Source organism: Phoenix dactylifera, chromosome 1, assembly GCF_051530095.1.
Source record: "Phoenix dactylifera cultivar Ajwa chromosome 1, Ajwa_hap1_PhDact_Kaust_v1.1, whole genome shotgun sequence".
Lineage (NCBI taxonomy): Eukaryota > Viridiplantae > Streptophyta > Magnoliopsida > Arecales > Arecaceae > Phoenix > Phoenix dactylifera.
In genome coordinates this window covers 39,977,250-39,992,400 of record NC_143190.1, presented here as the reverse complement: position 1 = coordinate 39,992,400, position 15,151 = coordinate 39,977,250, and the positions used below count along the sequence as shown (strand labels likewise).

Below are 15,151 nucleotides of genomic sequence, written 5' to 3'. Positions count from 1 at the left end.
ACGATGTTGCATCTTTTTTGGACCCAATGCTCATTTTAGCTTTGATTTACGATCACCTACACCCAACAAAAATATAATATTAAATCAGCAATTTTATCATTATTTGTTAGCAATAATACTAATTTAAGTGGTATATAGATCGCACTTTTGTGCTCTCATCATAGAAATTGCTCTTGAACTCTATCCAGAACTACTCGTAGTGATCAAAATGGTCTACATCGAGTCTGAAGATCCTTCTGAATCAACTCAAGTAGTTTTTTGTTGTAATTAAGACTGCAGCTCTACTGTTTCATCAAAAAAAAAAACTACAGCTCTATTGAAATTTAGATTGATAGCAAGGTGGACTCAATGTTCAAACTAATCTTGGAATATTATATGACCATTAGAATATTCAGGATTTAGATGAGATAGCTACAAGATTTCAAATTTCAAGACTCTAAGTTTGCTGGAATTCCACGAGTCTGGTATAAACTAAGGCTTCAAATAGGTTGGGTTGACCCATGACCCGACCTATTTAGACTCGATCCCACCTGATTTAAAGGACCTATAGGAACGAGTCAGGTTCTAAAATTGGACCCGTTCTATTTTCGGGTTGGATTTGGGTTTACTAAATTCTGATCCTACTTGACCCGACCCATTACCTTTTTGGGCAATTTTGGGTTTCTTACCCTATGACCCGACTCGACTCAAATTCTAAAAATCCGTTATGCCCGTAATCATGACCCGAGGTGCATGACCCATCCGTACGACCCATCCATGTGATGTGCCATGTCCCTCCGGGAACTATGATTGGCTCACCCTCAGTCTCTTCCAAATCACAAATACGAAAGAAAAGACTGAAATCCCCTATTCGTTCTCCATCGCCATCGGCTATCTCTCTCCCCCTCCCTCTCCTGTTAGAGCGCTCTCTCCTATCAGCGGTCAACCATCGCAACCGTGACTACTCCTCCCTTTCATCACTCTCTCCGACTTCCCCTCCTTCTCCTTCTTGCGTGAACACGTTCATGAGCGGCGACGCCACCCTCGGTTGCGTGATTTGAGCCTCGTCGGTGACGATGACGACAATGGCGAAGATGAGTCTGACTGGTGCGTGTCAAGCTCTACGGCGTCTTCGTCATCAAGGACAACACCAAGATGAGGGCCTCTCTAATCGAGGTTGAGGTGCTCCCCACCTTTCGATCCAGTGTTCCCCCTCCGAGGTCTCCTCCTGGCGCCGATACCACCGACAAGCGCCTCCAGTGGCCCAGCATCTTCAAGTCACGGGGAAGAAGTAGAGGAGGGACTTGGTGTCAGGGTCATCGGAGAGGAAGCAGAGGAGGCCGACGGGGGAGAAGCCATGGCGGAGGTGGGGGAGAGGGTGGTTGGAAGTAGGGGGGAGGTGAGATCGAGAAAGAGGAGGGCGGCAGGGGTCGAAGGGGGCCCAGCATCGGAGGGAGAGTAGAGGAATAGGGACCAGACAGGAAAGAAAGGTTGAATGGGTTTGGACCCGAACCAGACTCAAATTTTTTAGGTTGGAACACGGTTATACATGCACCTAACCCAACCTGTATGTTCCATTGGTCAAAAATTGTAGCCATGGACCCGATCCGATCGTGTATTGGGTTGGGTCTGGGTCTAAAATTAGGATCCGAACAAGAAACTAGATTGGATCGGGGTCACTTAGGACCCAGACCGATCCAACCCATCTGCACCCCTAATATAATCTGTCCCCATACAGAAATAAGATGTGTCATTGCTGAAGTTCTCAAAGTCACTACATTTTTTCCTAGGAAAGAAAGTTGGTACCATGTTACATCTTACCACGGGCCCATAATCGTTCATGGTCAACGGTCTCCATTCGAGCTCTTCCCCCATTTATCCTCTTTTATTTCAAACATGAACCAATCAAGCGAGAAATGTTGGTCATTTATTCATAGGAATCATGGAAATGGATACCTTTTTCCATATTTGTAGGATATTTTGCTTCATTTTTATGTTAATGAATCCAAACTGGCAAAAAATTTTAGCTCTCCCTCATGGTTACTATTTTAAGATTTACAGGAGGATCTACTTTGCTATCTTCTTTTGGATGAACAATAGTATGAATTCCTATTTTTTTTCATTATTTTCAAAATATTATACAAAACACCTAGTATAAGTTCTTTACACTAATGGACTACTTGCTTGTGATTAGAATTTGAGATAGTTGAAAGGAATGCATAGACACTGAAAGAACGAGAACTTTTCATAGCTTGTCTTTGGTATGAGAAAAGTTTACCACCTAGATCTAATAGTCACCGGCCTTCAACTATTGTAACCGACAATTCATTTATACTTGCAGAGTTTGTCTTGCTTTTTGATGACTCGGTTTTCGAGGAAGCTTTTGTTGGAAAAAAACCAGGATGTTTAGGATCTGGTAAGGATGCATCCTTGGAGCCCAACATCAACACCACAGAGGACATCGTCGGCCTGTCTTTTGGACTTTCTTGAACAGACAATAAGCCAACCTTTATACAGTTCAAGGCTTCAACCATGGAAATTGAGTGGCTGATTGATTTATCCACCAGTTCCAAGCCATTACCATGCATCCATAAACTCCAAGCCTGAAAGAAATATTACATCACTATCATGATTTAATGAAAAACAAGAGGAACATATGAACAGATTTAACTATTATTTTCCCAGTCCTACATGTGCTAGAAGGTTTCCTTCATACTCGGATATGGAAACGCCTCTGTTCTTCTTGCCACTAATTATTTCAAGTACTAAGACACCAAAACTGAATACATCAGATTTCACCGAGAAGACACCATCCATGGCATACTCAGGAGACATGTATCCACTGCATTTATCATTAGGATGATTACATTTTATTTTTTTAAAGAATAAATATCACAAGAATGAAAGATAAATAATACTTACTACGTCCCCACAACTCTCCGAGTATTTAGTGCGGTCTCATCCCCTCGAAATATTCTTGCCAAGCCGAAGTCTGATATTTTAGGGTTCATATCTTTATCAAGAAGAATGTTACTCGCTTTAAGATCCCTGTGAATAATTCTAAGTCTCGAGTCTCGGTGTAGGTAGAGAAGACCTTGAGCAATCCCTTCTATAATGTTGTATCGGGTTTGCCAATCCAGTAACACACCTTTATCTTTATCTGCCCAAAGTTTAATTTATGTTAGCCTTACTTGAAAAAATATTAAAGAAATGGAATATCAGTCCCCCTCAGATTGACACATAAAGCAAATAAAGCATATAACCCAAGAGTTAGCAAATAAAGCAAGCTTACACATGCGTTTACCCCAAGAGTAGTTGAAGAAACTAGGACAAAAATATGCCGGTTAGTGTTAAAACCTGGTATTGACTTGTCTTCAAAGATTAGTTACAGCGTGGTGATAGATTCAGAAGAATCATTATAACATACTTAAGCTCCATGAAGTTGGCCACCTCCACAAGGCCAGCTACTCCCGAATTGTCACAACTAAGAACTTTTAATTTTAGCCTAAAGAGTAGTGCTTTGAGCAACCCTACTTCAAGGTTCATTTTCAGATGAGAGTGCCCAGCTATGTCTTTTCGATTTTCAGTACTCTTCCATTTGATCAGCAAAAGTGGGTTATTGATTTAGCGCAAAAGTTAGTATTTATTGAACTGAGTATTTTCTTGAACTCTTGAACTAAGCATTAGAAGGTATCGATTATGCTGTGATTGTCATAATCTAATCAGGAACAGGAAACAAAGATAAGGAAGAGAACAGAAGATTAACTAACCAAACAGGAAGGCGTCCAAGCTTTTATTAGGCATGTATTCATATACCAGCATCCTTTCCTCTCCTTGAGAGCAGCAACCCAGAAGCCGAACTAGGTTTCGGTGCTGAAGCTTGGCAATCAGCATCACTTCATTCATGAATTCATCAGTGCCCTGCGCTGAAGTCTTTGAAAGCCTCTTCACAGCTATTTCTTGCTCCTCTCCAAGCATTCCCTGAAATCACCACATTCAGCATTGCGATACTTAAGAGTACTAAATCTGGAGGCAGTATCAAACTGTTCGAAAGCCCTGAATGCAACATTGTATTCAGAGTGCTGAAATTAGGACCCTACATCGACTGAGACCTACATGGTGACACTCTACTACGTTCAGTTGGTAAACTATAAAATTACCTTGTACACGGGACCGAAGCCACCCTTTCCAAGCTTGTTTTTGATTGAGAAGTTGTCGGTCGCTGCAATGATTGTCCCCAGATCAAATAGAGGAAGCTCCCAATTTTTGCCGTCCTTGTATTCGTTGTTGCGGTGACTAGCGAAGGGAATGCCACCTAAGGTAGCTGCTGCACTAGTCACAATTAATTAGTAATCACCACTCATGTCATGGCTGCATATCGCGCGGGGGACTAATTTTACCTGTTCTTCTCCTTCTCTTCATTCGAACGCAAATGGCCGCCACAGCAAGTAGCAGAATCCCCGCAATAGAGCCCACCACAATCCCAGCTATGGTATGTGAATGTGAATGATCTGATCCCAGGGCTGAAACATCAGCACCGTTGTATAAGTACATGATGAACATTCTTTTGTTTTCCTTTTTGTTTTTTTGGAATTTCTTTTTATCTTTTTGGATCGTCCAGAAGTTCCACATATAAATTGGGGTGAATATTGGTTGCTTGACTTAGCCCGAGCTTTAAGTGGGTTAGGCCAAGTTATCAATTAGTTTGTTTGATTTTGGGTTTTTAACAAAACTTTTAAATGGGGACAAGACTGAAAACTTCTAATGTGAGTGAGGAGCGTGGTGTTTTAAACTACCCAACTTAAAGATTCCTTTCAGATCAGTGTGTGTGCTTGAAAAGTCTACAAGCTCTAATTTTAACTCCAAATCTGATCCAAATTTACTCGTGCCTAGTCGGTAGCCCATGTCAAAGTCGGCCCAGCCTGACAATCCTCGGGTTGGCCTGGACCCACTTCCAGTCCCACAATGAATACTTGGATGTAGTATTATTTATTTTATGGGTATAATGAGCATAGATTGCAATGCAAAGAAAGAGTTTCTAATAGGACTTAAATGGAAATTATGATTGTTTTAAAAGATTAAAACCTACTCGTATAAGGGACTTCATGTGAAACTATGAACTTAAAAAAAAGTCACCCGAGCAATCAAATATAATGGATCATATTTAGCTGTTTATGGGCAAAATCTAGACTTGGTCCATTTGCAACCCATGTAAAGGTGGATCACGTCCTATTCGTTGATTCGTACTCTACCACCAATAGGGCTGAAAGTGAGTTTGGGCCGGTCTTCAAGTTGGGCGACGGGCAAAGTCCGAAAGAATTAAGACCGGTTTTGGGCTTAAATATAAAGCCCATTTATTTTCTGTCCAAGCTCAAATGGCCCATCCTTGGCCCGACCGAAGCTCAATTTTGGACAAAGACCGAAATATAAAGTTGAATACTTTATAGTCGACTGCACTGTACCGGACGAGGCCGAGCCCGAACCTGAGCCTGCGCCAATAGAGCAGACCCCGAGCTCGGCATGGGCTCTGCATGTTGATGGTTCTTCAAACTCGGGGGGTAGCGGAGCGGGTCTCATCCTTACCAGCTCGGATGGCGTGGTTGCTGAACAAGCTCTACGCCTCGAGTTTTTCGCTTCCAACAATATGGCAGAATACGAAGCACTCATCGCCGGGCTCAAGTTAGCCAAAGAGCTAGGAGTGAAGGACCTGAGGGCCTTCAGCGATTCTCAGCTCATCGTGAACCAAGTCCTGGGTGACTTCGAAGCCAAGGACCCCACAATGCAGAGATATCTCTGGAAGGTACGGGACCTCACCTCGACCCTGAATTTTTTTCACATCCAACATGTTGCCAGGTCAGAGAACCTTAGAGCAGACCAGCTGTCAAAGTTGGCATCCTCTCGCATGAGCGAGCTTCCCAAAGCGGCGGCGCTGGAGTATCTCCAAAAACCCAGCACGGAGGAGCTTGAGCAGGCCCTTTGCACTGAGTTCGAGCCAAGCTGGATGGACGAGCTCGTCAGCTATCTGCGAGACGAAGTCCTCCCCAGTGATGAACGTGAAGCTCGCCGAGTGAAGCGTTCCGCCGTCTGGTACATATTGCACGAGGAAAAGCTTTATCGAAGATCTTTTACCTCCCCCCTCCTCAGGTGTCTCCGCCCAACAGAGGCAGATTATGCAATGCGTGAAGTCCATAAAGGAATTTGTGGAAATCATCTGGGGGGACGAGCACTAGCGCATAAAATTTTGCGCCAAGGATACTACTGGCCGACACTCCAGAAGGATGCCTTGGACTTCGTTCGAAGATGCGACCGATGCCAGAGAAACGCCAATGTCCAACATCGACCCTCGGCTCCGTTAACCTCCATCAGCTCCCCTTGGCCTTTTGCCCAGTGGGGGATCGACATCTTGGGACCATTCTCTCTGGCGACCGGACAAAGAAAATTCCTAGTCGTCTCCATCGACTATTTTACCAAGTGGGTGGAAGCCGAGCCAGTCGCCCAGATCACCGAGCAGAAGATGCGGGATTTTGTCTGGAAGTCAATAATCTGCAGATTCGGTCTTCCCCGCATCCTTGTATTAGACAACGGCCGCCAGTTCGACAACCTTCGCTTTAGAGAATTTTGCTCAGAGCTTGGCATCGACCACCGCTTCACCTCGGTCGCGCACCCTCAGACGAACGGAGAAACTGAGGTAACAAATCGTACTATTTTGCAGAGGCTCAAAGCCAGGCTCGACAAATCCAAAGGACAGTGGGTCGAAGACCTATACAATGTCCTGTGGGCTTACCGGACCACGTTCCGTGTCCCCACCGGCGAAACTCCTTTCAATTTAACATATGGAACGGAAGCCATCATCTCGTTGGAGATCGGACTCTCTTCTCCGAGGGTAGAACATTATGACGCCAGCTCCAACTTCCCACAGCTCAGAAATAACCTGGACCTAATCGAGGTGATAAGGGAGGCCGCCCGAGTTCGCATGGCGAGGTACCAGCAAAAAATAGCACAGTACTACAACGCCAGAGTCAAAATCAAATCCTTTAAGGCAGGGGACCTCGTCCTTAGAAGAGCTGAGGCCTCCCGGCCGACCGAGCAAGGGAAGCTGGCTCCGAACTGGGAGGGACCTTACCGAGTCGTACGTGTCCAACGGCCCGGAGCGTACAAGCTGAAGTCTCTCGATGGGATCCCCATCCCACGAAGTTGGAGTTCCGAAAATCTCCGGATGTACTACCAGTAAAACCCTAAGGGATCCCCCATTATAAATCTCACTTTTCTACAACAGCTTATGTGCAATTGCTCAAATGTGCCAAAATTCTCCTAATGATTGTCTCATGACTATCAGACTTGGCCCAGCTCGTCAATCGGCATTGAGCGAAGCCGGTCGCCTTAACAAAACTCCGGAGCGTCACCATCGAGCTCGGCTCGATCTCCATCGGCCATCGAGCTCGGCTCGATCTCCATCGGCCATCGAGCTCGGCTCGATCTCCATCAAACATCGAGCTCGGCTCGATCTCCATCTGGTCGTGATCAGCAGAATGTTCGTGATTGGCGATGAACATTCTTGATGGCAACTGGTTTCTATTATGCCGGCGTCCCCAGAGAACGGACTCTGAGCAAAAGAGCGTCCTCAAGAGTTCGCCGAGGAGCAAAGCTGACGACCTCGGCGTAAGACGCTCGACCCCAATGGTACCAGGTACCCCTTTTGATAAATGTTTTACACTCATTTACTTCATTCCTGATTAAGCGCCTGAATGAAACCCCGACCAGCGTCGAGGTACCTGGCCGGGCCAATCATTGCCTGGCCTCGCCCGTCTCGCATGCACTGCTCAATGGTGAACTCTAGCCTGGTTTACACCGGCAGCTCGACGAATTCCCATCCCGAGCTTCAGGATATTGGACTTGCTTTAAGTCGGAAGAGGTCCGACAATCCGCCTCGGCAACCCAAGGTCCGAGCTCGCGGAGTCCGAACAAAATTCGAGTTGGGTTAGTGACCTTTGGTCCTAGGGCTCGGCCGAATTCTGAGCCAAGCTCGAGAAGGCTCGCCGAGCCTAAGCGTATTTTCTTTTTTCTAAACACCGCAACATCGCTGATCGAAGGTCCGAGCAATGGAAACTGGGGACCAGAGCTCGGACTGGGCAAATATGCCGAGCCTAAACGTAGGTCTAACTATGTAACGGACGAAATTGGGGCTGCAGAGCCCAAGTCCTTGGAACCTAAAGCGGATTCGATTGAAGAAACCTAGGTCTACTGCGAATCGAAACATAAACCAATCGCAAGTTAAAAAAAGGATATTCATTTAGGGGAGCCCGAAGGCTAAGTACAAAGTTTGGGCTCGGCCTTATAACAATATGAAGGCCATCCCGATTTATAAAAATGATGAAGAATATGAAAAACCTAAGGCTCGACCCTAGTCTTCGGCAACTTCGGGGACGGCTGGTTCCTCCGCGGCCGAGGTCTCCGCATGACCATCTTCAGTAACCTCGGGAGCAGCCTCGAGCGCCCCAACCGGGCCCTCCTCGGCGGCCTCGTCGACCGCCGGTGCTTCCGCCTCTGATTCTTCGACCCCCGCTCCTGGTTGAAGCAGATTAAGGTCGAAGTCGGGGAGAAGTCGCCGCAATTGATTGCGGAAGTCCTTGAAGCCCTGGATAAGCCCGTTCACGCCCTCTTCCTCCAACAGGTCGCGAAACTCTTCCGATTCACGGAAGAGCTTGACGGCGTTTTGGGCCTGCTCTCGAGCCTCCTTCTCCCGAGCCTCGTGATACCCGGCCTTCCGCTCCAGATTCTTTATTTCCCGTTCGCGAGTGACGAGCAAGGATTGCGCGTCGAGCAAACGGACCTCGAGCTCCTGGGCCCTGAGGTGAGCCTCCCCCACCTCCTGCTCGCGGGTAGCAAGCGTCGACTCGGCCTCGGCCAGACGAACCTCTGCGGCGTGAACTTCGGATCTAGCCAGGGCATGTGCGCCCTTCTCCTCTTCGAGCTCGGCAGTCAGAGCCCGAATCTCATCCTCGGCCGCCCCCACCCTCGTCTGGAGCTCCTGTCGCTCGGCCTCGGACACCAGACGCTTCGCCTCGGCCTCCTCATGCCCTCGCTGATACCTTCGGGCTCGCCCCCGATAATCTTGAATTATGTGCATCAGCGTCTCGGTCTCGTGCAGATGCTGTAAAAGAGGAACGTGAGAAATGAATCTAACAAATAAACTTGCACAAATATAAAAGTTAAACTTACCCGGATGGCAGAGCAAAGGGCCGAGTCCATGAAGGCGCCATAGTTCATGGACCGGATCTTGGCCTGGTCGGCCGGGAGCAGCGCGACCCGAAGAACTTCACGCGCCGTCTGGGGATTATCGAGGGCCGAATCGCCCTCGAAAACCGCCCAACCAGGAGCATAGGGCACCCTCTCCTGGTGACCCGACGAGCCCGGTAGACTGGGCTCTGCTGGCCTCGGCGGAGGCGGCCCCGTAGCTCCCTGGCTATTTCCCGGCTCGGGACTGGAGAATTGAGGTCGGACAGGCGGCCGATCTGATTGCCGCAAAATTGGAGCGGGACACGCGAGCGCCAAATCCGCTGCAGAACTTGTCCTTCCTTGGTCGGTGCTTGGGGCTTCCTGCCGACCAGAAACTTGTGAAATTGGCGCCGGGCATGGGAGCGCCACCGTAGCTCCACCAGAGCTCGCGCCCCTAGAACCTGGGCCCTCCCCCCGACCAGCCTCGGAGTGCTCGGTACTAGGAGCGCCCCTCTCGGCGACCACGGTAGCTGAGACCTTCGCCTTCTTCTTTGGCTTAGGTAGTTCTCCCGCAAGCTCGGCCGCCCTTTTCTAGAAGAAGGCGTACAGGATCTCGCTCTTGGTCACCATTTTCGCGATATCTGCAAGGACGAGCAAGATTAGAACGCAGAATGTTTGACAGAAAAGAGAAGGGAACTCTATTATTACCTTTACCCTGAGGACGCGCCGAGCTCAGGCCAACATTCACTAGAGCGTCCTCGCTTATGAGGCCACTCAGAAGAATACCGTCCCCGAGGCTACGAACGGCGTCAAGGATCCCCTGCTCGCGCGTAGAAAGCTTAGGGACTTTGTTGACGGTCCTGAGTCGGCTCGGCCTCCACCTAGGATCAAACCCCCATGTCCGCTCAGAGCCCAAAAAAGAAGAATTTCTTCTTCCATTCGTGAATGGACGACGGAGCGCCCTGGAAGAGTGACCGACCCGCCCGAAGGGCGACATAGAGCCACTCTCCGTCTTCCAGGTTCGACTTCAACATGAAAAGTCGCCGGAAAACATTCACGGAGGTCGGAATCCCTTGCGCCAAACACAGCGACAGGAATCCGACGATTGTCCTCCATGCGTTCGGAGCAAGTTGCGCCGGGACCAACTGGTATTCCGTAAGCAACTCGTTCATGAACCCATGGAAGGGAAACCGTAGGCTGGCCTAGAGTGCCTCCAGATACACTCCGATCCGGCCTACTGGGGGATTCGTTACTTGATCCCCCAGTCCGGCGGGCTCCAAATGGAACCCTCGTCGAGGAAAGAACCACTCCTCGACCATCTCGACCTCTAACTCGCTTATGGTGGACTCGATGTCACTCGGACCGGGACCCATTAAAAAAAAGGGGGAAGAAGAAAGGGTTCCGGGCGAACAAAAAAAAGGGGGGGGGAACCTGTGAAGTTCGTCGGAGATCGGTAACTTCGGACTGAAGAAACTAAACGTAGAAGGTAGAAGAAGACAATAAGAAGGTAGCTGGAGGCCAGGTGGGGATTTATATAGATCCCTCCAACGGCCCAGATCAGCAATGAAAAATGCTGCTCCTCGTTCAGATCATGACGCGTGTTGGCTCGAGAGCCGGAGCACCGCATTCAATTCTGGCTGACGCTTCGAACACAGAAGCGCCTCGTCGGATTGTGTGGCCCTATCATGAGCCCACGACGCGAGGACGTTTCGAGAAAGGCACCCTAATAATGAGACGTTTCGGGAAAGAAGAGACGCCGCCCATTAAAAGCGCCTCGAAGCGCGCGATAATTCAAAATCTCCCTAACCTATGATAACCCGACTAAAACTACTTCCCGCGCTCGAGCTGGTGGCCAGCTTGAGCTCGGAAGTCGGAGGGTAGTGTTGGGGGAAAATCCAAGTCGCACCAGTCCGGAGGCGCTCGCCTAGGGAGCGCCGACCAGAAGGCGTCCGACCCGGAAAGCGCCCGATCAGGGGGCCCCAACCTCGCAACACGGGAAAACCCAAGTGGCGCCCGACCAGAAAGGCGTCCGACCAGAAAGCGTCCGACCAGGAGACGCCGACTAGAACGCGCCGACCTCGTGACGCTCGAGTCAGAGGCACCCCACTGAGCAACTGGCTCGGCTCGGCACCCGGCCAGGTGCCGAGCCCTAAAGATGCCTTGTCTAAATATTCGACCCCAGCCTAATCTCTTAAAGAGAATCTGACAACTAGATATCCAACTCCACCGTACTCTGCTATCGTCGTCAAGCCATTAAGGCACGTGACCTCCGCAGGCCTCTGGCACACCCGATCATTAATGTGTGTGACCCCTGCGGGCCTCCAGTGCACTCAACCATTAAAGAACACAGATCAAGATGATCTCCGGATCGCTGGACCATCAAAGCGTATGGCTCTCCCTAATCACCGGTTCACTCAGCAATTAATGCACTTGCTATCTACGAACCCCAAGCCCACCATGGCCGGCGGTTGAACCACTCCAACAGGTCCGATCAACCATGACAATTCGCTGGCTCCGGTCTGATCCGGTCTCGTTCTCCACAACGCCATTAATGAGCATGATCGTGCCCAATTATCACGAAGAAAACAATTTCCCCTATCACCTCCTAGGTAATATAATATCCTTCTATAAAAGGAAACCGGGGGGAAAGAGGACAGACACAAGAACAAACATTCTCCTCTTTTACCACACTCATATACTAGCCCCCTCTGACTTAAGCATCGGAGGGCCGGCGCCGGAGATTCCAGCCACCGGCTTCTTGCAGGACTCTCCAGGAGGACACCACCAGCTGACGTGCCGCCGCCCACCGTTCCAGCAGCGGAGCTCCTCCCCTCTCAGCTCGCGGCTGCCCCCGGGTCCAATTTCCAGCAACAGTTGGCATTGAAGAACAGGCTTCATACAGGAGAGGTCATTGCCAGGAAAGGATGTGGTCGGTGAGTTCAGGCTGATCATTGTGTAGTTCTAACTTTGAATCCGCGTCTCACCTTTTCCTTAAATGCACCTTCGCCGACCAACTTCCGTGCTCTCTGGACTTCATGGAGGAAAAGAAAAATTCAGCCGGAATGTGCATGAGCCTAGGATCAACTTGCGATGACGCTATTCTTCTAAAGGTCGAGGACATCTTCTACGCCTATGTAATCGGCCTTGCTATCTATCTTTCTTCTATTATTCTCTGCACATTCTCCTCTTGTCCTTTGTAATATACTTTTAATCCAATAAACTGGGGGAGGATTCTTCTTCTCCCTGAATTCCTGAAAAAGAAATCTATATTACAGCCAGCTGGACGAAGGACTCTTTCTATTTGAATTTTGAATGCAGTTTTGCTGGGCTGGCTAGCTTTGCGGGAACCCCGACAAATTCGTTGGGCAGAACAGAATATCAAGTTGGTCTTACCACTATTCCGTATTGTGGGATTACGCCTGATATTGTTATATTTTATTGGGCGAGTATTTTAGGGCTGGCCTGAGAATTTGCTTGATTAGTTTTCCTATCTTTTCTTCTCCTCTGTTTTATTTTTTTTATAATTTCTTATTTTTTAAATTCTTCTTTAATCTCTCTCTTTTGTCATTTTATTTAATGAAAGGTGAGATGGCCTCCCACCTTCTAGCTCAAAAGAATACTTAATTATCTAGCCTATACTATGATTGACATGAGGTGGTGTCCAATGTACAATGGTTGTCAAGCCTCGTGATCGTCCTAAATACTCGTAATGGCCAAAGTATTTCACATCGAATTTGGTGATCCTCCTGAATACTCGCAGTGGTCAAACTGATTCACATCGAGTTTGGTGATCTTTCTGAATACTCGTAGTGGCCAAACTGGTCCACATCGAGTTTGGTGATCCACATTGAGTCCGATGATGCTCTTGGATCATAGCTCCCATTGTTTAGGGATTTAGCTCCTACTAAATTAGAACTAAAGATGGGAAACGCTTGCTTTCCTGCCTTGTAGCTGAACCGCTTGGTTTTACTCGAAGATAAAGTTGTTTGTGCTTGTGTTGATGACGTCGCCATCATCGCCTCATCCGTTGAGATAGAAATAGCAGCCATACTCGTCTTTATCCTTTAATGTAGTTCAAGCATGAATAGCCCTTCTCCTGATTGCTTAAACCGCTCGCGTATGTGGACCATGCACTAAAGCTCCAATAGGACCGAAGCTCTAATACCAATTTGATCCAATTGGGGAGAAGGAAGATTTTTTTCAATCCGCTCAACTCGAATCTCTCAAAAGAAACCTAGAAGAAGATGGAGAAATATTGAAAGTTGTTCTTTAAGTCCTCTTTTTTTTATTGATCCTTAAAAAAAAAGAGGTAAATAGCCTCCATCTAGTAAAAAAAGCTGAAAATCTCAAGAAGATATATCTCGACTTTTACATCAACTCTGCCTTCTGTCACTCTGCCAAATTCTTATTACATAGAGAACAACGCTTAGTCAAAGTATTACTCGAAAAGAAAACTTCAGTTTGATTAACCCATTTTGAGGCTTAAACGATAGAATTTTGGCCTGATTCAACCTTCTAAGTGGTTGGCCCAAAGTTGTAGATTTTGAAAGGATACCCAATTTCTTTTAAAAAAAATCATCTCAATCGGACATCTTATGACCAAATTATGGCCATCTGAAATTTGGCCTGCGACTACTCGTAGTGATCAAAATGGTCTACATCGAGTCTGAAGATCCTTCTGAATCGACTCTAAGTAGTTTTTTGTTGTAATTAAGACTGCAGCTCTAGTGTTTCATCAAAAAAAAAAAACTGTAGCTTTGTTGAAATTTAGATGTGATAGCAAGGTGGACTCAATGTTCAAACTAATCTTGGAATATTATATGACCATTAGAATATTTAGGATTTAGATGAGATAGCTACAAGATGTCAAATTTCAAGACTCTAAGTTTGTTGGAATTCCACGAGTCGGCTTCAAATAGGTTGGGTTGACCCATGACCCGACCTATTTAGACTCGATCCGATCTGATTTAAAGGATATATAGAAATGAATCGGGTTCTAAAATTGGATCCGTTCTATTTTCGGGTCGGATTTGGGTTTACTAAATTCGGATCCTACTCGATCTGACCTATTACATTTTTGGGCAATTTTGGGTTTCTTACCCTATGACCCGACTCGACCCAAATTCAAAAAATTCGTTATGCCCGTAATCATGACCCGTGGGCCATGACCCATCTGTACGACCCATTCACGCGCTATGCCATGTCCCTATAGGAACTGTGACTCGCTCACTCTCAGTCTCTCCCAAATCACAAATATGAAAGAAAAGACTGAAATCCCCTATTTGTTCCCCATCGCCATCGGCCATCTCTCTCTCTCTCTCTCTCTCTCTCTCTCTCTCTCTCTCTCTCTTCCTCCCTCCCTCTCCTGTTAGAGCGCACTCTCCCATCAGCGGTCAGCCATCGCAACCGTGACTACTCCTCCCTTTCGTCACTCTCTCCAACTTTCCCTCCTTGTCCTTCTTGCGTGAACCCGTCCATGAGTGGCGACGCCACCCTCGGTTGCATGATATGAGCTTCGTCGGCAACGATGACGACAATGGCGAAGATGAGTCTGACTGGTGTGTGTCAAGCTCTACGGCATCTTCATCATCAAGGACAACACCAAGACGAGGGCTTCTCTAATCGAGGTTGAGGTGCTCCCTGCCTTTTGATCCAGCGTTCCCCTTCCGAGGTCTCCTCCAGGCTGCTGATGCCACCGACAAGCACCTCCGGTAGCCCAACATCTTGAAGTCACAGGGAAGAAGTAGAGGAGGGACTTGGTGCTAGGGTCATCGGAGAGGAAGCAGAGGAGGCCGATGGGGGAGAAGCCATGGCGGACGGGGGGAGATGGTGCGGGCACCAGAATCCGGAAAAGACTCCAATCAATTAACTCAAGGTCACTGTGGCTAATTTAAATTTGATCGAGTCTTGTAAATAAAATCATTGAGTCAGAAAGCAAGCCAAGTCAGGTTTCTAC

At 47.7% G+C, this 15,151-nt stretch overlaps 1 protein-coding gene across 2 annotated transcripts; it reads right to left on the bottom strand.

Moving 5' to 3' along the window:
- Window positions 1-1,699: 1,699 nt before the first annotated feature.
- LOC148715254 (G-type lectin S-receptor-like serine/threonine-protein kinase SD1-1) lies at window positions 1,700-5,180 on the bottom strand. Of its 2 annotated transcripts, none has more exons than XM_088700978.2 (6): window positions 4,380-5,180; window positions 4,140-4,306; window positions 3,750-3,960; window positions 2,902-3,139; window positions 2,671-2,821; window positions 1,700-2,582 (listed from the first exon to the last, which is right to left on the bottom strand). In XM_088700978.2, the coding sequence occupies exons 1-6, from the start codon at window positions 4,609-4,611 to the stop codon at window positions 2,274-2,276; spliced, it is 1,308 nt and encodes a 435-aa protein (XP_088557104.2). In that variant the 5' UTR covers window positions 4,612-5,180; the 3' UTR covers window positions 1,700-2,273. The 2 variants fall into 2 exon arrangements, with proteins under 2 accessions (XP_088557104.2, XP_088557107.2); XM_088700981.2 differs by having other exon boundaries at window positions 4,140-4,303.
- Window positions 5,181-15,151: the final 9,971 nt, after the last annotated feature.

What these genes read in the sequence shown, in the direction of transcription:
- LOC148715254 (XM_088700978.2), bottom strand. Translation starts at nt 4,611, where the DNA reads ATGTGGAACTTCTGGACGATCCAAAAAGATAAAAAGAAATTCCAAAAA. An exon ending in GCTTCGGTCCCGTGTACAAG is followed by an intron (nt 3,961 to 4,139) that starts GTAATTTTATAG and finishes TGGTGATTTCAG; the next exon opens with GGAATGCTTGGAGAGGAGCA. An exon ending in CTTGGACGCCTTCCTGTTTG is followed by an intron (nt 3,140 to 3,749) that starts GTTAGTTAATCT and finishes AACTTTGGGCAG; the next exon opens with ATAAAGATAAAGGTGTGTTA.